General features: G+C 46.6%; 1 protein-coding gene across 2 annotated transcripts in view; it reads left to right on the plus strand.

The window, feature by feature from the left end:
* The window catches only part of KIF12 (kinesin family member 12), a 417,773-nt gene that overhangs the window by 149,048 nt on the left and 242,885 nt on the right, over positions 1–25,840 (plus strand). For both annotated transcript variants that reach the window (XM_085649101.1, XM_085649102.1), the window contains exon 3: positions 11,631–11,709. In XM_085649101.1, the coding sequence (XP_085505227.1) occupies positions 11,631–11,709 (79 nt within the window). The remainder of the gene's footprint in view (positions 1–11,630; positions 11,710–25,840) is intronic.

The following is a 25,840-nucleotide window of genomic DNA, read 5'->3' on the forward strand; positions in this document are numbered from 1 at the left end:
GACAATGTGAATTTTCCTGCATACGTACAGGACCAACAATCCCGTCTTTCCCGAGAGCAGCATATACTTCCCTCTGCCCTACTACGGAACTGCTACTAGCTCCCAAGTTCCAGAAGCACTACATATAACTCAACATGACGACTCCAACATATAGTATTAGTACATATACCAACATCAATCAATAATCAATAATCAATAAGCTAATGTACAAGCAATCTAATCAGATCAAGACAATCATCAATAACCATCCTCTGCTACCAGGAACTTGATGCAGATTGGGGTGTACAAAATCTCCCTACTTCCACGGATAGAGTAATTTCACAGTTACACGCACATACACTCACCATACACTAGGGCCCATTTCACTAACATACACTCAAATACTCTACCAGCATTGAACCTGTGGAAAGAAACCTTCTTAAACTTCTAAACCCCACATCTACACCGAGGTCGATAAGACCTAGCTATTGCAATTGTCATAATCTAAACAAATCTATACATCAATAATCAAATAGAGTACTCAATAATTGACAAGAAATAATCACCAACACCGTATTTAAAATTATGATTCTTTATCTAAAATTAGTCAAAAGAAATTAATCAGAATAAATAATTTTCTCATAATTACCTATTCTAGCTAAATGTCAGAATGGGTCATCAGGACAAGTCTCTCAGTAGAAATCTCCCAAGTCACCGTCCTCACAGCATCGATCCTCACCAACGCAGGTTTGGGAAGAAAAATGGCAAAGTGGCAAAACGCAATGGAATGAAACCCTCTCTAGTCTAGTATATTTATAATAATTCAGACAAAGGAAAGAAACATTTAACATAACTTCATCCGCCGAACCGCTGAGCAGAGCGAGAAGGAAAGGATGTAGCATCGCTACATTTTGAAAAATCTCCGCTCAGAAAAAGTCACAAAAATAAAAAGACAGAACAGGAACTAAATCTTAAAATGTTTCTTCTCAACTTCCACACATTTCCTCTGGTGAGCTCAGAGTTTAGAGTCTTTCTTTAAAGCTCCTTTGTTTTCCAAGGCTGCCAAGGCTGCTATCCCAATGCATCTGGAAACATGCCCAGATCTGCTGCTGTCCTCACGGAAAGTTTTAACCAGGCAAGGACTGTGGACAGATGACTCGCGTCCATATTCAGCAAGGCCTTTTCCATCACAAATTCTCACTCGAAACCAGGCTTCAAAAGTCAGCCATCTTTTAGTAGGCCACAATAGGCCACAATAGACCATCTTAATTAAAAGAGACAAAACAACGTTACCACAGCATAGTGATTAAACAGTGTTAACCCCACTAATACCCTTATGTGTATGCAATTATCTAGCTTTAGCAACACAAAAAAGCATTAATTCAAAAGCGTTTCGTGCTTAAAAATAAACAGCACTCAGCAACGTTTATTTAATAAAACATGCACATTGTCAATAGCAACACGTAAGCGTTCCCTCGTGTCGGTTTTCTCTTGTTAATACATACATATTGATTAATAAAAAACATTTACACAAAACAAATAATTAATGATTAAAATTAGTAATTTTATTTTTACCACGTTTAGACAACTGAAGCTTCAAAACCCGATGAATTTTCAACAGAAAACTCTGCTCCAGCAACCCCCCCACCGAATTTCTTAAGCAGAGCGGAGTCAGTGGGGACCCCGAGCCGGGGGGCTCCCGCTTAGTGATAAGCAGCGGAGGTAAGGAGACCCTGGTGCAGCTTAGAGCTGGACTAGGCCCTGGCTGTGTCGGCCACGGAAGGAGATGGCTGTGAGTGGCTCTGGCATGTGGCCTAGCATGGGTGGGGCCCGAGGGATGAGTTGGTGATGGGGTTGGTCCCCTGGGGCCCCTGGAACCACCTGAATGCCCTGTTGAGTGGGCAATTGACCTGGAGAAGGGGACAGTGCATCGATTGAGGCCATCAGCCAGACGGGAGCAGAGATCTGCACGACCGGGACGCTGCTGCATCTCCTCTTTCTTGCTAGCCCGGCTGCTGGCAGGGCAGCTCTGTGGGACCCAACTGCACAGAGAGTGTACTAGTGGCACTGGCTTCTCTCAAGTGACTAACACCTGGATTGTTGCTGCACTGTCCTGGGGCAGCCTCTGCTGGGGAAACACGCTGCCTGTTCTTAGTCCCTGAGGAGTGTGTACAAGGAGCTGGCCCGTGACTGGATATGGGTGGGCTCCGGGTGCTGTGGAGTCAGGGACCCTTAGTGTGGGGACGCTCCTTGGTCTCCCTGCACAACGGCTATCACCGAGACCCAGGTCTGAAAGGGGAGTCTGCCCTCTAACGTTTATTGGAGACACAGGCCTGCCGCAGAGGTGTGGGAGGGCTGGTTGTCTTGCGGTGGGGTTGCACCGTGGATGCTTCTGACCAGAACGGTGTACTGCCCCGGGGGTTGTCAGGACTCTCCGGACTGGGCCATGTGATTGCCTAGAGATATTCCACAGATAGTGTCCGGGCTGGGTGCTTGACAAGCCTGATAATTCCTGCACTGGATGGAGGCACTGGGGCCGGAGGTCCGCCCGCACTAGCGCTCCTGAGTCGGACGGGCTGATTGGTGACCCTCATCATGTCTACCATGCAATCTAAGAAAGACCGGTCTTTGAGAGACATGCTTACCAAACTTACAGCTGCTGGGGCTCCATCTAAGTTCACCTTGTCCAATGCAGACCCTTAAGAAGAGGCTGCGGATACCAACGGGCCTGCCATGAAAGTTTTCATGGCATCGCTCTTCTCGTCCCTTCGAGAGGACTTACAAGCTATGAGGACTCAGCTCTTTGCGGACTTGAAAGAGGTGCGTCAGGACTTAGAGGAGGTGGGAGACAGGGTGGCCGTGCTGGAAGACTGCATAACCAGGAGGGAGAAGGAGCTGGAGATTATGAAGGAGGAGATCCTCTGGCTGAAGGAACATCAAGTCGCGCTTCAGGCACATGTAGAGGACCTAGGAAAATGGTCCAGCTGGAACAACGTCCGAATCAGAGGGGTTCAGGCCCAAGCAGAGGAAGAGGACCTGAGGGGCTACGCTGGGGCTTTGTTCTGCCACATGCTGGGGTCCCCCAAAGAAAGACATTTCGATCGACTGGGTCCATAGATTAAGCTTGCCCAGATTTGGAAACACCCCTCCTCTGGACATACTTGGGTGTGTGCACAACTTTCAACTCAATGAGTCAATCCTTCGCCAGGCCAGGGAGACCCATCCAGTCCAGTTCAGGGGCCATACTCCGGTGCTGTATTAGGATTTCTCTGTGATTACCCTCAGAAAGCCCAGAGAATTTTGTCACTTCACAGGACACCTCAGAGAGAAAGGGATATTGTATTCATGGGGGCACCCCTTCCACCTAATCTTCCGTTATGAGGGTATGCTGCGGCAACTGCGATCCCTTCGGGAGGCTCTCAAAGTTGTGGGCCTTAAAGAAGAGACGGCTGCGAAGGGGAAGTCTTTTTATGATTTGCAATGTACCCCAATACAGGCCTGTGTAATCACCAACATTTACCCTGCCATTGTACTACATAATGGGTTTGTGCTGACCTTTTACCTAGTTAGGTGCTGCATAAATGTTGTGTGTTTTTCTCTGAAAACTAGCCTTATTTATTATGCATGAGGATTCTCAGAATAACAGCAGGACTACCATCTTCTGCATAATAACTATGTATAAGGGTCATCCCTATCGTCATCCTCGGCCGACATGACACAGCAAGGTAGAACCCCTGAGGGTGCCTTTTGGGTATATAAGCACCATATCTTTGCTGACAGAGGAAAAATACTTCCATGCTGACAAGCTGACACGAGACGCTGAGGTCCATGCACGAAGTACTCCAGCACGCAGTGGTCTGACATTTCTCGCGGGGTGTCCAGCTCGAGACCAAGACAGGGTCCTTCATTTTTTCACTTCAGGTAATAGGGTTGGCTTTATCCTAGGGGGATTCTGGCCGATACACCTACATGCATGCTAGATACATTTAGCTGCATCTAGTTAGGGTTCACATCGTAGGAGTAAGCATTATAACTGTCATGTATCTGTATCCTGCATAACTCTATTGTTTTAGCCCTATGGTAGAAGTCTACCATCTATTTACTCTTTTGGTGCTTATAACCGTATATATCTGTTTCTGTCTTATGGTTGTTGCAGCACACATATTTTACACTAGGATGACGCTGGTTCAATAAATGCATATTGAAAACATCCACATTGTTTATTCTGTGTATCTCTCTGAGACAAAGTGAGTGAAAAGTACTGTGCTGTTTCCATGATGAGGGGACAGAGTTGTCATGTTCGATAGTTACCAGAAACTATTTTCTCCTTGGTAAGAGGAGTTCATAGTGGCACTGAGAGCGATCTGGTATACAGGCGAACACATCAGGTGGGGGTATCTGGAATTAGTCTGGACACCAATCCCACAGTTTATGTTGTCTAAACCCGCAAATCCTATATAGATTGATAGGTACTACACGACATCTCGCCCAACATGGGGCGCCATGTCATGTAGTTCCTATAAATCTATATAGGATCTGTGCGTTTAGACAACATAAACTGTGGGATTGGTGTCTAGAATCAGTCTGGACACCAATCCCACAGTTTATGTTGTCTAAAAACGGAGATCCTATATAGATTTATAGGAACTACACGACAGTCTGACTCTCTGTACAACAAAGGACGCAGTCAGCATTTGTGCCACTAGAAGAAAGGAACCCCCGTGACACAGCCACCATGGCCAAAGAGAGGCAGGCTTTGCTCACCACTTTAGCTGGATCGCCGGTGTTGCTGGAGACTCCCTGAAATTGCAGAGGAATGCCAGGCAAGAGGGCTCAAGGCTGGTGGCTTTGGAGAGGCGCACCAGCCATGCAGACAGTTCCCCTTCTACCTTCTCCTCTGGGAGTTGTGACCCCCGGTGGGGGAGTCTGGGCTGGCTGCAAAAGCTTCAACTGGCCAACGGCCCATACAAGTTTTCTGACCATGACAGACTGATGTCACCACACGTTTTACTGATTGTTGCTGATTTGTGTTTATGTTTTTTTTTCTTTTCACTCCTCCACACCAGTTGCCCGCGGCGTGTCCATGTAGAAGCGCTCTTGTGATTCCTAGCTGCATAGGCTGCTTGCATTTTGTATAATTCCTCAATCTGAGGCGTGCCCCACTTTCCCCATAACTCATGCCTAGGGAAATAATTGTCCTCAGCCTCAATGTTTGGGAGTTAAATAACCCTGTGAAGCGTGCAGCAGAACTGTCTCTCTTGGAGCGATTGGGGGGAGGACATATGTTTACATCAAGAGACTCACCTGGTCCTGAAGGACATTGCCCACATGCTCTCCCGCTGGTTCCCCCGCCAGATCTGGTCATCGGGCCCCACTCAGAAGAATGTGATAGCTATCCTCTTTTCCCAGAAATTTAACTGCAAGCTAATATGCAGAATAGCTGAAACAAAGGGGCACCTGCTAGTAGTGTGCATACAGTGGGGCTCCTTTCACTTCACCCTGGCCAACATCTATACCCTGAATGAGTGACAGGAACCCTGTATTCTTAATGCTCTCGCAGCAGCCCTTGCGACCCCGGGTGTGTCACTGTTGATAGGGGGAATTTTATTTGGTCATGCACCCCACTCTGGATCTCTCCAACTAGCACTCATCACAAGCAGCAGCCTTCAGGTCTGACGGCCTATGTTGGCTGCAGATGGAGGAGGGGCTCTCCGATATCTGGCATCACCTGCACCCCTCTTTGAGGGACTGCACATTCTACTCTGCGGCATTTTTAAATTGTACGCGCGCATTGACCATTTTCTTACACCCCCACACTCACAGCTATAGTCAGAGACATGAGAATAGAATCCCGATCCATTCCGGACCACGCCATGACCTCTAACTCCAAGGTTGGGAGACTCTCATCCCTGCCCCTCCCGGTGGGGACTCTGTGACACGTTACTGCAATCCCCTTCCATGACTGCTGCAGTGTGCGTGGTGCTTGTGGATTACCTCTGAATCAATCACATAGAGGGCACTGCCCTATCATCGGTGTGGGAAGCTCTAAAGTTGGTAGTTAGGGGCAAATTCATTCCTATCTCGGTGGCAGAAAATCGGGTTCGCGGGGAGAAGTGCCTGCACTTGGAGCAATCGGTCTCTGAGTTAGAGGCGATTTATAAGCAGACGGGGGCCCCCAGGGTCAGGCGATTCATTGAGCGAAAGAGGCTTCTTTTAAAGCGTTTGGACCTATATAGGGTGGAGTATGCCCTCCTCCCACTCAGACACAAATTCTACCTGAGCAGCAACCACTGCGGACAGATGCTGGCTCATAGGCTCCACAACAAGACCCTGTCTAGTGCAGTGAGTATGATTTGGACGGCACGGGGAAAGGAGGTACACTCAGTTAAGGAAATCACCACAGCCTTCAAATGTTTTATAGCGACCTGTACTCCGACTCAAACAGGCCCTCGGAGGGGCCCAAGACTCTATCTGTGGGGGATTCCTCTGACTCAATTACCGGCAGCTTTGAGTCCCAACTTGATCAGCTGATATGAGTCAAGGAGGTGGTTGAGGCAATCGCGTGGCTGAAGCCCGCCAAGGGCCGGGTCCGTATGGGTTCAAGGGCCAATTTGATAAAACCTTCTTTCAGTAGTTGGCTCCCCTTCTTACGCGACTCTATAACTCTTTCCTCAACTCGGGCGCGTTGATGGACTTGATGATGGAGGCGTACATATCGTAGGATCCTGGAAACAGTGGGTCCAAGAGACACATCCCCCTACCCAATATAGATGCCAAACTCTTTGCCTGGATCCTGGCCTCCCGTCTGAACCCGGTCATGCCTGGGCTGGTTGACCCCAACCAAGCTGACTTTATCCCCACGAGACAAAGCGAGGACAATACAAAAAGGCTTTTGCACCTACTTGATATTATTCAGAGATCACGAAAAGAAGCTCTTTTCTTCTCCATTGACGCAGAGGAATTGTTTGACTGCGTCCATTGGCCATACATACTTGAAACTCTCTGCCACTTTGGCTTTGGGGACATGTTCATCAAATGGATCTGCTGTATTTACAGTGCCCACAGAGCCTCCACACGGGACAATGGAACGTCATCTGCTACGTTCCCGATAGCGCATGGCACCCATCAGGAGTGCCCTCTCTTGCCATTCCTCCCACTATGAAAATATGGGACTGCATTGCCCCTAGGTGGGGCCTGATGACGTTCCCCTCCCCGATGTCACAGATTGTCGATAATCCTGACTTCTCCCCTGGATGCGGCTCGGAAGTGTTCAGTCAATGGCACGAGCAAGGGTTCAAATGGGTAGGCTCCCTTTTCAACCCTTTGGGGATTATCCCCTTCGATCAACTTCAACATCTTCCCGGTTCAGATGCGTTCCATTACCTACAGCCTCGGCACTGGGTGACCTCTCCGGGGTATAAGACAGCGTCCTCTCTCCGACATACCGTTTTCGAGAATTGGCTGGTCCGTAAGGAGGGTGATGAGCTTCTTACCTGCGAACTCCATGGTCTGCTTTCCGACAATGGCTCTGCGAGTAAATCCAAATGTCAGTTACACTGGTAGGAGGAACTGGGGCACTCTCCCTCCTCAAAAGAATGGAATGACATCTATTTTAGAATACAGAGTCTGCCTACAAAATAGCATCCTACTGGTATCTTACACCAGCACATATCCAAAGATGGAACAAGGGGCACTCGGAGAAATGTTGGAGGGTCTATGGTCAAATGGGTTCTCTCCTTCATCTCATGCGGCACTGCTCCAAACCAACACTGGGAGTAGTTCACGAAGTAGCGCTACACGCAGCCACGCAAAGTGCACTTCGCACTACGCGAGCTACGCGTAGCACTTCGCGAACTGCGTAGTACCCTGTTTGCACCGTGCAAGATGCCGTTTTCAATGATTGCACAGTGCGGACAAGCATCCAGCACTGTGCAATCATTGAAAACGGCATCTTGCACAGTGCGAGCTGTAGTTTTCTGCCGCTCGAGTAGATTTTTACTCGAGCGGCAGCTTTCTCAACGCGGACTGGTAGTTTCTCATCGCGTGCGGTCGCGAGCATACACGACCACTCGCAATGGGAAACCTAACGTCCCCGCGTTGAGAATCTCGCCGGGAGGTTTATTTTCCACACTCGCGATCGGTAACTTGATGTTGCTGATCGCGAACGAGGAAAAAGTCTCGCCGGGATGTCATTTTGCTTGCTCGCGGTCGCCAACTTGACGTTGAGGACCGTGAGCAAGCATGGTTTGCATTTCACTGGTAACTTCTCTTACTTTCTTTATTTGTTTATTGTTAAATGGTCCCTACATCGATGTAGGCCCCTGGGTTGTGGGCATGCAGCTGTGTACGACTGGCCCTCTATTGTGTACGCTGCCGGCCGCTGGTTGTCGGCAGAAAAGTTGTGTTATTTACATCGTGGACCTCAATAAACAGAATTGTTCCACAAAAAACAAGAAAAGCACACTACCCAGAAAAAAATCAATATAACCACACTGTCTTCACCCAGGTGGTCACACAAACAATATTTTGAATAAATCCAATCAGAAGATCACTTGGAAACACAAAATCCTCTTAACCGTATAGGCTTATGAATCCCTAGTCCCATACAGTTGTTTCTTTGTTCCAACAATGATATGAACTGATGAGAAGGATGATACTGTAAATGATGTAAAAGAGGAGGAACTGTCGATGTGTCGGTCTCTTATGGCTACAAGGTCTACAAGACCATCATCAGGACACAGTGTTGAGTTGCGCAACTGGGGACAATACCTAAATATTCTTGCAAATGTGTCATGCAAAAGTGATGCACATAATGCTCAACCACCACAACCGAGGGATCATTATTTCAACCAGGTAGGTACATTTATCCACAGACAGAACACTGCATTGCACATGTCGGAAAACTCACATTCACTCTCAGTTACACTGTCTTCATGCCTGTGCAGCAACTGTACCCCTGTATAAGCCACTAGACACAGTGAACACAATGCCCATCTTGGTGTAGCCCTTAGTAGTCTCAAATAATGCCCCAAACACCCAGTCCCTCTGAGTGCTATGGGCCTCTTCAAAATGCCCCCTCCATTAATTGCACCTGTCCCTCGCGTGCAGTGAGCTACCCTATCAATCTGCATCACTTATCCATGAATATTTATTTATTATCTCAGCTAAACAAATATAAAGATAAAAAGTTTAAGATGGCATTTAAAGGCATTAATTCTTAAAATGCAATAAAAAAACACCCTTATGAAGCAGATACATAGCCCTTATGTCTGATTGCTGCTGAATTCCCTCAGAGTCCTTGAACAGGGCCATTGCCTCACTGAGTTTTGTCCCATAGGGCTTGAATAATGGGATTATTGATTGCTTTCATGGGATACTGTTGTTATTCAAAAGAACATAAAATGAAAAATTGTTCTCTTTCACACCCTTCTCGCAAATATACTTGGACAACCTTGCAATGAAGAAAAGGATGGGCAAGATACCTTGCCAGAGTGTCAAATACAAGGATCAACATATTTGTCGTTGACTCATATCTGGGTAAATTTCTATGCCACGGTGTGATTTTATTTTTAGATAGTTCTGCAACAATGTTCCATCTTTGCCATTGATAGTTAGGTCCTTCATTTTAGTTTCTTAGGACTATGGGACAGATATACTAACACTTTGCAAGGGTTTGCGTTACAACCGTGATGCACACCGGCGTAAAGTGCTGTTTTGTGATTTACTCTACAGAGTACATCCTGATATGCACTGTAAAGTATGCCTAAAGTTTTGTGGGTGTTACATGGGCATTCCGATAGATTTTAATGCAAAGCCCTGTCTATTAAAAAACAAAGGTAGACAAGATTTTCCATCAATCAATTCATGTCTCCTTGCGGCAGGCGTAAAGTTTGAGAAACGTTTTCTCCATAATTTTTCCTGAAAGAGTACTGTTCCAGGACAAAACTAATGCTTGACATCACCAGCACACCCTTTCACTATGGTACAAATGTGTGCACATTATGCAAGCCAACCTAAAGTGCCCCACTGCAGGGACAGAGAGAAACAGCACCATATCTTTGTGGATATAGTATGTCTCTCCATTTCACGCAATTCAGTGCTTTATTCCAAGAAAGTTTAGTAATTCTGGCCATAATCATAATTAGCTTGCTGTATTCAGTTATTTGGGGTTGGCAGACATTTCGGATGGCGAGAGACATGCAGTAGCACTGCGAAGGACAGTTCTAAGCCAAAGGCTAAAACCTCATGTCCAAAAACTCCTCCATACCATGGCGTAATTGAAATGTCTGCTTGAGTTATAGGCCAATGATGGTGCCTATAACCACGTTCCATCTGGAGCAAAATGTGCTCTCTGACGAAGACGTGTGAGTGAATCCACCCATCTGCAGTGTAAAGTGTAAGGTCTTCACACTTCTGGTCCTGACGAAGGCTATAAACCCACAAGGGATGTTCCAGGCTGAAACATGTTGATCCGACCACTAGGTGTCATGGATTAATGACTCATCAACTTTACACCGACTTTGTTTTAGGTCTTATCCCTATTCTATTCCTTTCCCTTAATAAAGATTTACCTGCAGGATAGAATGTAATTTTAATCCACTTACCGCTGTCAACATCCAGACAGTCTCCCTCCTGGTGTAGGCTATGATGTCACTTGGAGAATGGAACACTCAAGTGACAGACTCTATGATGACACTATCGGAGATTATATACACTGCAGACTATGAACGTATTGATTAGGGTCTCTGATACAATATTCCTGAGACACTGGTACTGAGGGCCAGATATATCAAGGGTTTTCCCTTTCCGTTTGCGAACGGGAAAAAGCCTTTTGGGATGGATCATCCCAAAAGGCCATCGCTAAATAAGGAATCGCAAAATTTGCGATTCCCTATTTTGCGACTGCATTTAAGGAATCGCAAATTGCAATTCCTTAAATGCAATTCTGGAAGCACCCAAAATTTGCGATCTGGCCTTAATCGCAAATTACCACAAACTTCAAATTGGTGGTAATTTGCGATTTCCTAGAAATGCCCTTAGGGCATGTATGTGTGCCACATGTGCACATATGCATATTTGAGGGGTGCAATAGGGTGTCCTTTTGGCACCCTTGCACCCTTGAAATTGCATGCGCAATTTGCGAGTACCTATTGGGTACATGCAAATTGCGCACGCAATTCCCATTCCTTTCTATGGGCCTCTTGGCCCATAGAAAGGAATGGGAAGCCATTCCTTATTTGCGACTCGCAATTTGCGAGTTGCAAAAAAGGAATGCGTAGGAATCGCTATTTAAATTGCGTAACCTACATAAATTGCATTTTGCGAGTCCTTACTAGCGAATCTGTAAAATTCGCTATTAAGGACTAGCAAAATACAATGATGATACATCTGCCCCTGAGACCTTTGTGGTTCATTCTTCCCCTTATTTGATTGATGATAAGTATGGCTTGGAAGCTGAATGAACCTCTGCTTCTCCCTCCCTTTTTTAGACTCTTAAGTTGTTTAATTATAATGCAATGTATGTGAGCCTCATACTCTCTTCTGCTCTTCTAATAAAATTAGAACTCTCCTTTACTGTCCATCTAGGAAAGCTGACGTTCTAATTGTTATTCTTACTGAAATCCACACTATCTCTTCTATTTTATGGACAGAGTTCGGCCACTAACCAACACTGAGGTCCAGCGAGGGGAGAAGACAGTCTTATTCTGTCCTGGAGAGAGCACCTTGTATGTGAGTACCAACCTTTAGCTCCTGTATGACAATGTTGGTAACTGATCTTGTATATAGCACTAATTTACACAAGTTACTATTTCCCCACCCAATGTTTCTCATTTTATCAACATCAGAAAAATGAAAGGCCTAGTTACAGTGCTTAATTTGTGCCGATGGTTGCAGGTGGTGTGCACCTGCACTCATTTTTGGGAACCGGGACTTGTTTTTCATCTGGCCATGTCTGAACTGGGGTGGCAGAGTGGGCTAAAGAACGGTGATGGATCAAACCCAGATCTGTTGACTGGGTGTGAGTGTTTGATTGGTTCTGATGCTCCGTCCATCACCACCCCTTTTTGTACCGCTTTGTTTTTCATCAGCAAGCTTTGGCTTACAGCAGCAGAGTCACAAAGAGAGAAACAGGATTAAAAAGAACCAGCAAGAGAAAGGTGAAGCCACAGGGTGTAGGGATGCACCTTGTCGGGACAGAAATGTAAAAAAGGGGGAGAAGCCAGCAAAGCCCCAATTTCACCTACCCTGCGACCAGAAGAAACCGCCACCAAAAACAAAACCTTAGCAAAAAGAAATTTAAGGTCAACTGAAGAAAGAGGCACCAACAGAGGACCTGAAAATGCCTGAAGCACCAATAGAGGATCCCAAGGGGGGACCGGACAGCGGGACACAGGACACTGAAGCCAAAAACTCCCTAAGAGGTTTGCCACCAAGGGAAAAACAGGAGACATATCTGGACCTCTGAAGACAAAAATAGTGGCCCACTGGGCACAAAGAGTAGAGACCACCAGACCCAACACAAATCCATCCCTTGAAAAGTCTAACTGCCTGACAGGATCGCAGGAAACAGGAGACACCCCTTTCCCCCTAAACCAAGAGTCACCGTTCTTCCACTGACAACTGCAAGACTTCAGGGTGGAATGCGGACAAGACAACTGGATTTTCTGAGCTATCTCAAGTGAACAACCCTGGTCAACAATGTCAGCCACTCAAGTATGTTACCCACAGCCGGAGGCGCATGAGAGAGGATGGGCTGTGAAGAGATACACACAGCGGAGACGGGTGAATGAGACTCCGCCAATGGGGACACAGTGCCAAGCCCTAAAGAAGGGGAAACCAAGGTCTCTGAGACCATTCCGTGATGACTATCACCACTTCCGCCGAACCACCTGAATCATCCCAAGAACCCTGGAAATCAAGGAAAACAGGAAAAGGTAAACAGGAGCCCCTGAGACCACGGGATGGAGAATTGCCCATGCTGATATGGAAAGAATCAGGTTGTAAAACTGAAGGAAAAGGGCAGTCTCCTCTGAAGCAAAAAGATTCAGCCACGGAAGACCAAACCTGGAGAGAATCTGTTGAACAGAAGGGGAGATCGACACATTGTCACAGACGAGGGGAACACCCTGTTCAAGGATCCGAAAGGCCCATTCTCCTTCCCTGGAAGATAGACTGCAGAGAGAGAGAGAGAGAGAGAGAAAGGAGAGTTTCCTCTCAGCCCACAGGCCAATTTTCTGGGAAAAGACAAACAGAGCACGTCTCATCCACCCTTTGCTGGTTGACATAGGCATACACAATCTGGTTGTCTGTCTGGACACAAACAGCCAACCCCGAAGGAGACGAGCAAACCAAAGAAGAGCCTGCCAAACCAACATCGACTCTCTCCCGTTCGAAGACTGGAGACCCTCGAAGCGGGACCATCTGCCATGGGCCTTGGAAACTCCCAGAACCGCCCCCCATCCTTTGGCTCATGCATCAGTTATCAAGATACACCAAGGGAGGAGGAGTGAGACTGAAACCCCTGGAAAGGTTCAGAGGCGTCAACCACCCCTGGTGATACTCCCAAATCTCTGGGTTAACTAGAATGAGAGCCTTGTATTTCTGAGAATCTGGATCTCAGTGGCAAAGAAGGTGATGCATGAGAGGATACAAATGGAGATGTGCCTAGGAGAGCACCTGCAGAGTGGAAACCATCTCCTCCTGACTCCACAACCAGAGACAGCGAGGAAGCTCCCCTGATGAACCAACTGAAGAATTGACTGTAAGGTCACCATCTTGAAGTGTCGATGTGGAATGTGCATATTCACTCCTTTGACATCCACAACCAGACAGAATTTGCCTGAGGATTTCTGCACAAGAAACAGGAAGGAATAATAACTCAGTCCCCTCTTCTGTGGCGGGACCTCAACTATTGCTGCCTTCTCCAAAAGAAGACGACCACCTTCCAGCAAGGTTGCTTGCTTTACGGCATTCTGGGGCTGAGTAGTCTCTTTTGAAAGGCAGGCAAGATAAAAACTCGATCTGGTAACCGGAGGTCACCATCTGAACTGCCCAGGCATCTGATATGTCCTGCCACTGGTTACAAAAGAAGTGAAGCTGAGCTCCAACTGGAAGGGATGGATAGTCACTGCTTTGGAGAAGTAGTGGATGAGGCCCTAGTTGACTGAGACCGGGATTTGTCACCTCCAGGCCCCCCCGGCCACAACTACAGCCTCAAAAGGGCTGGCCCCCATAGCCTGAGGATAGACAAAGGCATGATGATATCAAACACGTCTCCCGTTGGAGGGACGGCGAACGGGAGCAACCAGCTTCTGATTCTCTGCCGACTGCCTCACTGTCTCCACAAGTCCAAACACCCTTGAATCCTCAAAAGGCAGATTCAAGAGGACAGATTACTGTGCAGCATTCGTCTTCTATGCCTGCACCCAAATATGGTGACACACAGCAATGGAAGCCCCTTGTGCTGCTGAGGAACACAAATTATCAAAGGAGATGTCGGTCAACCATAAGATCTTGATCAGAAGGCTTGAGGAGAGTGGCATTGTGGGCAAGGCACTGGACTGGCTGCAGTCCTATCTCTCAAACAGACAGCAGGCAGTGACCTTGAGGCCATTTCTCTCCCAGAATAGCCCAGTAAAACACGGGGTTCCGCAGGGCTCGGCAATCAGCCCAATTATTTTTAATTTATACCTGTGCCTACTTATCTCTCTCATAAAATCTAATGGCATTGACGTTATAAATTATGCGGACGATACCCAACTTGTCTTCTCCTTTGAGGGCAATGATGCAGTTCCTCTGGAGAAACTCCATAGCTGCATGCGAGAAACAGTAGGCTGGCTCAGAGATAACTCATTACAATTTAATGGGGACAAGACGGAAGTACTCTGCTGTGCTGCAAGTAAAGTCCCTCGCCCCCTGCCAGTAGATTTCTGGCAACCTCTGCTAACAATCCTCCACTGCGTGCTAAAACAGCGGGTAATCTAGGAGTACTGCTAGTCAGTAATCTACAATTGGATTCTCAAGTAGATAAAACCGTGAGCACCTGTCTATCTCTGCTCCGAGTCCTTCGGAAAATACTTCCTTTACTACCTGCCTCAGCTAGACTTCAAGTGGTAAGGAGCATTATTATGAGCAGATTAGATTACTGCAATGCCCTTCTCCTAGGAGCCCCAGCTTCATTGCTAAAAAAACTGCAAAGGATACAGCCTATTGCAGCTAAGCATGCGTTAAACAGACAACACAGAGCATCAGCCTCGCTTGCCCTAAAAGATCTTCACTGGCTGCCCATTGTGCAGTGAGTCTAGTTTAAGGCACTCTGTATCATTTGTAGGGCAGCACATAAAATGGGGCCTGAGCTCTTACAGAGGAGATTTCTGTGGTACTCCCCAGCAAGAAGCTTGCGTTCCTTTTCAGCCAGTCTGATATGCAGTCCCCGTGTCAAAGTTCGACTGGGAGGCAGATCATTTAGTTTTGTAGCCTCCCGGCTCTGGAACACTCTGCCAATTGAGTTTAGACAAATGGATACTTTGTCACGCTTCAGGAAGCAATTGAAAACTAGACTCTTTCCTAGAGATTAATTCTCAGCTCTGTTCTTCAATCTCAGTTAAACACAGTGTCTTTTGGTAATCCCAGTGCCAGGATACCCGTTGGGTTGCAGCCGCGCTATAGAAGTGCCCCTTACATTACATTACATTACAAATAGTTGACCTGGAGCTCAAGCAACGCCAGCAGAGAGGTAGTATCTCCTCCCTCACTCATCTGCTGTGCCAGTGACTGGAAGGGATTGGACCATATAATTCTTATCGGCAGGAGCCATGATGGAAAAATTGGGGGCTGCAAATGACCTCTTCACTTCCCCTTCCACCTTTTTATCCATAGGGCCAGAAGGAAGAGCATCATCTGAAAGCACCATGCCCTGTGAAGAGAAGCCAGCCATCAGGTAATCCACCTCGACGGATTGCAGGAATTAGTCTGAAAACCCCTCCAAAGCATACCGCATGCCCAAAAATTGAAGGAATGCAGAGCTATTGATATCCCTTCACTCATGAGAAAGCACTTTGTGCACTGCACTGTGCAAGGGCAAAGAGTCAGGGTCCGGGAGCTGATATTGGGTGAAAAAATCACCCTCCAACTTCTGCTCCACAGGTGCCGGGAAACCCCCTCCCAATTCCCGCCGCAGCGAAAGGGTTAAACAGAGTTGTGATCATGTACATTCACAGCATTTCCAAATATATATATCATGCATACAATACAAAAAACAACTGAATACTTCCTGTATTTCTACAGATTATTGTTGGTGATGACATTGCATTTGCTAAGGACATGACTTACATTTCAACGAGATATGCATACTGGAATTTCAGTGTGCCATCACTCTCATTGCTTCCGCAGCATGATTTGGAATTTATGATCATTCCTAAACATAACTAACTCCCGACTCATTGGACTAAATACATACTGAAACATTCCTATGCACCTATAACACAAATGTACATTTGCTGCTTTTCGATCATCACGTTACTAGATAACAAGAATAACATTTCCGTCCAGTGGCATTTTATGAAATGAAAGCACTGAAAATGTCCAATAAAGCTTATTATCTAAAACTTTACAAACCAAACTAATACTTATATAAATAAATGAATAAATAAAGAAAGGGAAAGGAACTTAAAAAAAGGGGCGGGTGAGGAAGTTTGCCATCAACGAAATACTAATGAAATCATTTTCTCTTGGTTGGGTATGTGGAGATATTGTTGGACCTATTTCACACAGTGCAATGGAACAGAGCGTGCAGCTAGGTGTAATTACCAACTAGGAGAGGCGACCCCAGTGTCTAACGAAGCAGCTAGGGAGTGCATATCTTCCCATGTTCTGAGCCAGGAATATGAGGAACAGTCTTATGGTGCATTCACTGATCAGTGACCAGTGTGCCATCTGCAGTAATGGCGATAGTGGCACGCAATGTAGTGAGGAATGCGTCCCAATCTTGCGCAATAGGGTATTTACGGAGACCCGCTGTCTCTTCCCTATGCAGCACCGTACTTTCCGCTTGTGCCCATGTCAGAAATGTGCACTGCCAGTTGGGTGTTACTGGAGGATTCGTGTTTTTCCAATTCTTGGTTATGAGGCGCTTTGCAGTAATTAAGCCTAAATCATGAAATCTCGAGGCAACTTTGCTTTTTTTTAGATCTGGCATAGAGCCCAAGGAGGCAGGTTTCCCATGACATTGGCAGCTGCATGTCTGTACAGGAGTTGAAAGTCGTGACTACTTCCCGTCAGTAATGCTGAAGAGATGTGCAAGCCCACAAAATGTGAAGCAGATCTGCGCCTAGTTGTTGACAGCATGCGCATGCAGAAGCGGCAGTGTTAAAATACCTGTTTATGATGTCCGGTGAGAGGTATGCCCTTTGTATGATATGTTTGTGTGAGCCTAAATCTGGAATTTCTCTGTATATTCCTGGCTCCTGCCAATATGGCATCCCACTCCTTCTCTGTCCAAGGTCGGCCCCTGTCTGTCTCCCATCGTACTCGGAGACGCTGCATCGGTTTCATTGTGTGTGTGAGCAACGCCTCCACTAGCCTGTGTACTACATGCGATCCTGCCCCCATAACGTAGATATTGCAACACTAGATGTGTCGGTGGTTCAGTCGTCAGATCACCCCAAATGTTTGACAGAGCCTTCAAAAGAGAGGTATGTAAAAGGAATTGGCCCGCTGGCAACCCAGACTCTTCGGCCAACGGCTCAAATGTTAACAGTGCACCGTCCCTATACAAATCACCCGGAGTGTGTAAGTCTGCCGTATGCCAGGTTGTCAATACTGCCTCTGATGTGCCCAACCTTCCTCTTGGCATCCCCAGTAATGGCAAAATCGGGGCGTAAGGTACTAGCTTTGTATTATTTAGTGTAAATTTGTGTTATGTTGTAGTTGAATGTAGTTAGAATTGTTTTGTTAGTTGTGTAGTAGTTTAAAACATAGAGTTAGTAGGAAAAGAGCAGTGTTTCAGATTTGGGAGGTGAATGAATAGAAGAATAGTATGTGTTAATTTCGTATAGTGAGGAGTACAATAGCATGAGGCAGACGAAAGGGGCGAGGGGAGAGCAAATATATGCAAATATATGCATATATCACAAATATACACTAAATAATGCCAAGCTAGAATACAATACCATTAGCAAAGCAAATGGCTTTAACTTAATCAAAGGATCCACACATTACAGTTCATGGACTGCATTAAATACGTAGGAAAAGAGACCTTAAATTGCATTTCTTAACATTAGCGGCAGCATGGTATGGCCTGCATAAGAGTTCAAAATAGAACCCTGTTAGCTACAGTGGGTCATTCTGGCTGCCGAGATTGCGTAACTTGGATTTTAGGAACTGGTTGATTAGCGGCTCTCGTAATACACCTTACAGGTGCTTATCTGTCATCTGTTTCCAGAGGAAGCCGCCGTAATCCGCTGTCGGCAACAGGCTGTCACATATTCTCTTTTGGCACTACGAGCCTACGAAGAATTAACAATGTCCTTTGTAAAACATACTTCGCAGTGTAAGTCTTATGGGACAAATTAACCGTGCATTTTAAAAGACAAAGCGGCGATCACTTTCTCACAAGCTTTAGTATGTTATTGCAAAGGGGTGCCTTTAGCTTGGGGGAGAGTAGTTTGCACACCACTGCAAGTGAACCACCATAGGCGAGGCTGCCTGCTCCCGGATCCTGCTCTAGGGTGTGTGCTGTTCATCTACAACTCATCACCGACCAGAGCCTGAGGAATAACATCCAAGCCAACAGAAAAGGAAGGCGTGCAAGCCTCTTCCTCTGGCCGCCCCCAATTGTGCGTTTCTGTAAATAGAGGAGGCATGAACTGTCACAAGTCACGGGCAGTTTAAAGCACCAGTAAACCTTTGAAATCACATGAAACATCGCCCACCACACAGAGTTAACCACAGAGGACGACATGTGTGCCATTAGGGGCAGGGCGAAGCTCTACCCAGCAGTTACCCGTGGTGGGATGGAGCTTAATGAAAGCGAAAGTAGGGTGGAACTCGCTTGAAAAAATAGCAAGTGGAATTCTTTGGCTATGCAAACTCCATTGAAGGCGGTGTTAGTACCAGAGAAAATGTAAAAAAGGTGGGGACACATCAGGCATCAGAGAGAGCGGCGATGAAAAAGCCCACTAACGTTGCCTTCTGGGACTTGCAGTCCTGTTTGTTCCATTATAAATTCAGGACTAAAAGTTCCAGAATGCCAAGCTTAACATGACTGGGTAAACATGAGAAACGTTGTCATGTGCGGGCAAAGAGATAATCTTCCAAACGACAAAGGAAAGGTGTTCTTCTAATCCCCCATAAAAGAGCTTTTAAAGAATGCAAACTTTATGGGCCGAAAGGTTTCCGAGGACCTTCAAGAAGTCTTCAAACAAAACAAAAAATGCTCTATACATACAGGGACGCCACTAAAGGAGAGGAGTAAGGAAAACAGTTGGTCCCCAACACTCCTGAAAACACTCAAATAATAACTGTAAAAGAGTGTAATATAAAATTAATCCATATAATCAAGAATTCAAAGTAGAGGCACATTCAGCAGGGAGATACACGGTCACCAAAAGTCAATTGAATTGTAAGCATCAATTTATTTTCATATTAAAAAATGAAAAATATAAATGAGACATAATACGTAGCATATGATACTAACGCAGTTATTTCCAAGGTAGGAGAAAGAAGTGAAGATAAGTGCTCATGTGTATAGTAGAGAAGGAAGATGAAAAAGCATCAAAAGGTATTATACAGAGAACAAGTCAAAATAGTTAAAGAAAAAGGGATCCGGCTTGAATTCCTGACAGAGCAGGTACCCCTTACGTAATGGGCCTACCCCTAATTACAATTGCAATACTAATTGTTTGTTTAATTCAGAGCACAGTGAAACTTCATCTGTGGTATGAGTAGTAGGGGAGTGGATGTTGGGTGTAGGCCTCTTGTGGAAATGTCGAAAGAAGGCTAAGTCTTGAAGGAGTGTTAAGCTTATTGTTTTACCATAGATAACCTCTTGAATGACCAAATGAAAGAGTAGTCCACACAGGTATATATATATAAAATATATATATTTATTCTAAACAGAATCCCACAAGTCTCTTTATGAGGCTAGAGGTAAAGTTACAATTCAAACAAGCATTTATAGATACAATAAATAGCACTGGAATCACAGCGCCCAAGGGGGGGACCAAACCATATATTAAAAAAGTGGTATAAGAACCACAACAATTCTACAGACAATGCCTAGGGCATTTAGGATCGCTGGCCCCTTGAGAATCCACCCCAGGTGAGGAGGAAGGGGACCCACAGGAGGCGCGTGCAGTGGTAATAGCTGCTATCGGGATCTCTATTAAAGCCTATGGAGAATGTCGCGGTTTGATTTAAACAGATTAAAGACACTTCTAGCAGGAGTTCAAAGTTAAAAACTTAGAGTTAAGCTTTTGAGGAGCCCACTACCACGGGAGTACCGAGGTACCACTGTTACCTGCCCCAGGGAAGCCGGGTGCATAGGGCGTTTTCGATGTCGGGTCGTGGGCTGATTTTCAATGGGAAAATGTACAAAACTGCTGCTAGCCAAAAGCGTCGATGATGCTGTGAAGAATGAAGTTGTAGATCTTGTAGAGGAGAACCTGAAAGCAGAGGGGACAGAGTCTGGGTCACGGCACAGTGACCAGGGAGCTCAAGGAAAAGAGCCCTTCAATGTCGGGTGCTTCAAGTGGAAAAGGTGTAGCTTGGATCTGCAGCCACGGGCTCCGGGAGGCTTCAAGGAAGGCCAGCTTTGGGAAGGCAACTGTCCCACAAAGGATGAGGGTCGCTGCAATGTTAGTGTCTGGATCGGATCCACTAAGCCTTGGCAACCGCAACCCACGCAAGATGAACAAATCAGCTACTGGTGCAAACCCACGAGGTCTGAGCGAGGTCTCCTTCAAGGAGACTGTAAAGCAGGCCTGGAGCAATCAGAGGAGCTCTTAAAACTAAAGATTGACCTCTGCTAGGGCCCACAAGTTGAGAGACAAGGGACCATGGGAGGCAGCAATTTGGAGTGCGTAAAAGGGTGCCCACGGGCCACCGAAGTGAGCTAGGGCGCTGATCTTTGGAACAGTTGCTGCTGAGAGGTTGGCTCAATATGGGGCCAAAGTACAACTTACCACTGGTCAGGGTCGTGTGCTACGCAAGAGGTGGCTGGTATCCTGGGGTATTGGGGATCTCGGCACCCACGCGGTCCATGGTGCTCAGACTTGCTGGGCACATTCACTGGCCTCTGGGATGCTAGGAAACCCACCTCAAGGTTGAGAGGAGTCGTCGATGTCCGAAGGAGCAGCGAAGTTCCAACTGGGTCACTTGCAGTGTTTCAGGTGCCTTCCAAGCAGGGGGGTAACTCCTTTACCCCAAGGGAGATTTCTTCAGTCAGCTGGGCAGCAGCTTGTCGAAGGTCAAGTCTGTGAAGTCCAAGATTAATCTGAGGCTCTGGGGACACAGTATTCACCTTTATCCAAGAGATTAGGGGAGGGTCCAGATCACCAATGGGAGTTGAGGCGGGAAAGGGTGGCTACACCCTCTCCCCTTTGTGTGTTTCCCGCCTGGGCGAGGGGCAGGATGCCCCTGAACCAGTTCCAGGCGGTGTATGCAGAATGTAGGCGCTGTAGCAGCCTACGTGCAACTCTGAAAGGCATCCTATGGTGCACCCACCCAGTTCCAATCCACATAGCCTGTCTGGGAAGGCTGGCACCTCCCTGCAACAGGATCCCTATTGTCCAGCTGCTGGGGTTTTGCCCAGCAACAGGCAGCCAGAGTCGTGTGGGTGGCGGGTAGCATCCATTTTGTTATACGTGTGCACTTTTAAATTGGTGTCTAAATTCTGCCGCTTTTCCCATATTGCCCCTCTATCAGGGGGGAATCATGCCCTCATGCCCATGGCTGGACTGGGAGTATGATTCCTACATGTTTGACACCAAACACAATATAGTTCTGTGTAGCCATTCTCATGTTATCACGCTATTGCGATATACTTATAATGCGGTTAAGAGTATATGGTATGGCTACACTACAAACAACCCAGCAATGATTTTTACGAGGGTTGTTTGTTGTAACGCTTTTCGCCCTAAGTGGGATGGGTATTCCCAGACGTGGGACCCGTGCTCACTACGCCACTGGAGTCAAGCTATCCTGGCTGATGACGGCTGATAGCCAGAAACCGGTCCTAGGATGCTTGATTCCGGTTCAGGGAAGACATGGCTTGGCAGTTCGGGCTGGACTGTTCCCATGAGGCACAGGGTCAAGACTGATTTGCATATGGCTATGTCTAAACTGGGGTGGTGTAGTGGGCAAAAGAACGATGGATTTAACCCAGATCTCTTGACTGGGGCAGAATGTCTGCATTGTCAGCATTCCGTCCATCAATTGTTTGTTGTAACGCTTTTCGCCCTAAGTGGGATGGGTATTCCCAGACGTGGGACCCGTGCTCACTACGCCACTGGAGTCAAGCTATCCTGGCTGATGACGGCTGATAGCCAGAAACCGGTCCTAGGATGCTTGATTCCGGTCCAGGGAAGACATGGCTTGGCAGTTCGGGCTGGACTGTTCCCATGAGGCACAGGGTCAAGACTGATTTGCATATGGCCATGTCTAAACTGGGGTGGTGTAGTGGGCAAAAGAACGATGGATTTAACCCAGATCTCTTGACTGGGGGAGAATGTCTGCATTGTCAGCATTCCGTCCATCAATTGTTTGTTGTAACGCTTTTCGCCCTAAGAGGGATGGGTATTCCCAGACGTGGGACCCGTGCTCACTACGCCACTGGAGTCAAGCTATCCTGGCTGATGACGGCTGATAGCCAGAAACCGGTCCTAGGATGCTTGATTCCGGTCCAGGGAAGACATGGCTTGGCAGTTCGGGCTGGACTGTTCCCATGAGGCACAGGGTCAAGACTGATTTGCATATGGCCATGTCTAAACTGGGGTGGTGTAGTGGGCAAAAGAACGATGGATTTAACCCAGATCTCTTGACTGGGGGAGAATGTCTGCATTGTCAGCATTCCGTCCATCAATTGTTTGTTGTTACACTACAAACAACCCAGCAATGATTTTTACGAGGGTTGCAGAGGGGCCCTACTCAGGTAGGGGTCCCCACTCACACATATCTCAGGACCCTGCCTTGTAGGATTAGTAAGGCCTGCTTGAGGGGTGACCAATGAGAATACATGTGTTGTACATAGGTGGGATACAGGGTACCTGTATCCCTGTAAGGGGGTGCAAGCACAACCTTACCCAGACTACAGTAGTGGTCTGGTGGTGTCATTTGGTATGGCTGTCCCAGGGTGGCACAATAAGTGCTGCAGCCCTGGTAGGCCTCTGAGGGACCCATGCCCTGGGTACCTAGGGTACCATCTACAAGGGGCTGGTAGGGTGTCCTCAGTATCCAATTGGAATGTACCTAGGGTACTCACATCAGTTTTAGGGAGGAAGCAGATAGGCTGGGGTCCTGGATAGCAGGATCCCAGCCAGACTAGTCAAAAAGCATCCAAATACCAGGCAGAAAGTTGGGGGCAACCATATAGTCAGATTCCACCTTCCAACATGCAGCAACTCATCTGATAGTAAGTCCTACACACAAAACATGTTAGTTACCGTTTGTCCAGTACAGGTAATAAAGTATTGGGTAGGTATTTGCACAGCAGCTAGACGAACATTCCATGTTCCAGTAGACAAGATTTAATGCTGGTGTAAAAACACCTCCATAAATCTATCAATCCCCTCAGCTGCCAATCTATTTTGCAATGAATTCCTAACAATTGGCACACAAACAAAAGATATAAATCTATAGCTCCAGGACACCATTGCGTCATTGCTGCACACCCACCATTTTCTCCTTTGTGCTGTTCTGCCCCAAAAATTTCAAATGCAATATTTCTTTCTCGTCGCCCCAGTCTGTTTTCAGCATTGTTAACATCTTAGAGCTGGCAGCTGATTGTATGCTTGACAGGCGTTTAAATTGAATGAAGTGCCCCTTGCATTAGAATCTTTATAGAGTGGACGCCACCACAGATAGCACACAGTAGCAAACCTTTTGAAGAGATTGCACCTTTTCAGTCCCACTGACACCCTGTTTATATCCCCTTGCAAATTCTCTTACTGTTCCTGCAAAGAGGGGTCCTCGAATATCTCTGAAGAGAATCCCTTTCCACTTCTCTGTGTTTTTTCTGAAGCCCAACTCGTTCTGTCTGCTGCCTTGTATGTATGGAAGGATGGATGATATGTGCGTGCGCCTGGCAGTCTATGTATGTACATGACTAAACGCATGTAGTGTGAGCTGCCTAAATGCTTCTTGGTGAGTTCAGATTCACGTTTCTTGTGAATCGAGCTGGCGTGCCTTCGCTCCCACAGTGCCTTTAGAAAGCTGGACCAAGGCTGCAAAAAGCAACAGGATTATTTCGGAGGAGAGGAATTTTATACTTGACTTTTAAAGGGAGGAAGTGAAGAATGAACCAGCAAAAATAAACAAGCATTTGCAATGCAATAGGTCTCGCATTTACGCAAGTTTAACCTATTGGCATTGTAAATGGCAATGCCTTTTATTTATGTTTTAAAAACCAAATCATTACAATGCCAATAGCTCAAACTTACGTAAATGCGAGACCAATTGCATTGCAAATGCTTGTTCTCTCTCTCTTCACACCCTCTGCAATAATGAACACAATTCATCGCTGTCGAAACAGGTAGGAATAAGTGTGCATATCTCGACAAATGGGAAGGCCCACTTGGAGTGAGCTGCCACAACCAACATGGAAAACGAAAACTGGCCTGTGGTCTTCTGTCAGGCTGAGGCTTTGATGAATATCAATGTATGACAACACTCCTAACTCCACCAGATGACTCCGGTGGACAGGAGCTCGATTCCATTGTAGACAAATACTACTAATGTAGCGCGCAGTGAGGAAAGCTGCCGCGGGGAGTGAGCGAGAGCAAGCAGGTATTGACTGGCGTCTGCTGGGACTAATTTGCTTATCGAAGCCTGTTAGATCATTACTGCAGTCCTGTAGCTGGGGAGGGGGCGGTGTCCTGCGGCAGCCTGCGAGCAGGGGGGCAAGAACAGGCGCAGCTAAGCGGGGCAACTGAACCTCTCCCAGAATATAGGAGGGCTGTGTTGTATACATAGTTAAACAGCCTCAGTAAATATGGGTCAATAATTGTTTCAATTAGCATGATTTTTACTCAGTTTGATGGAAAGTATGTTATCGATCTCGGAAGAATGAAAGGCTCGGCTGTCCCACACTGGGACTTGTTGCCTGCAGCTTACACAAGAGTTCTTCTGAGCAGTCAACCCGATGCACTACATCGCTATTAGTTCTGCGGTATGAGGTTGACATGTTTTCTGGCGTTTTTATTTTCATAGTAACCCGGCGACTACTTAGCAATTTGCATACAACTAAATTTACAGAACCCGAAAAGTTCCCATTCCCCTGAAAAATAACTGCAGACTGCACATCTCTGAAAATACAAGTTCCCAAACACATCCAAGATTTTGCTACCTTGAACCTCAAGTTACAATGGAAGATTTAATTGGTGTCTCGTTTCACATACATTCCTTTTTCCCAGAAAAAAAACCGATGTATATTCATTTAAAAATAATGCTCTGTCATTTATAAGAACAAACGAAACCTAAAGGCATTTATTAAATGAATATACGTATGCTGCCGGTTTCTCCCTGCCACGGCCCAGTGCAGCGATGATACACTGAACTGGACGTAAACCGTGCTAGCTCTTCCACCACGAACTGGCCAGTGAAACCAGAGGCGCCAAGCACTGCCACCTGGTAGGGTCTGCAAGAG

Source organism: Triturus cristatus, chromosome 3_2, assembly GCF_964204655.1.
Source record: "Triturus cristatus chromosome 3_2, aTriCri1.1, whole genome shotgun sequence".
In the NCBI taxonomy this organism is placed as follows: Eukaryota; Metazoa; Chordata; class Amphibia; order Caudata; family Salamandridae; genus Triturus; species Triturus cristatus.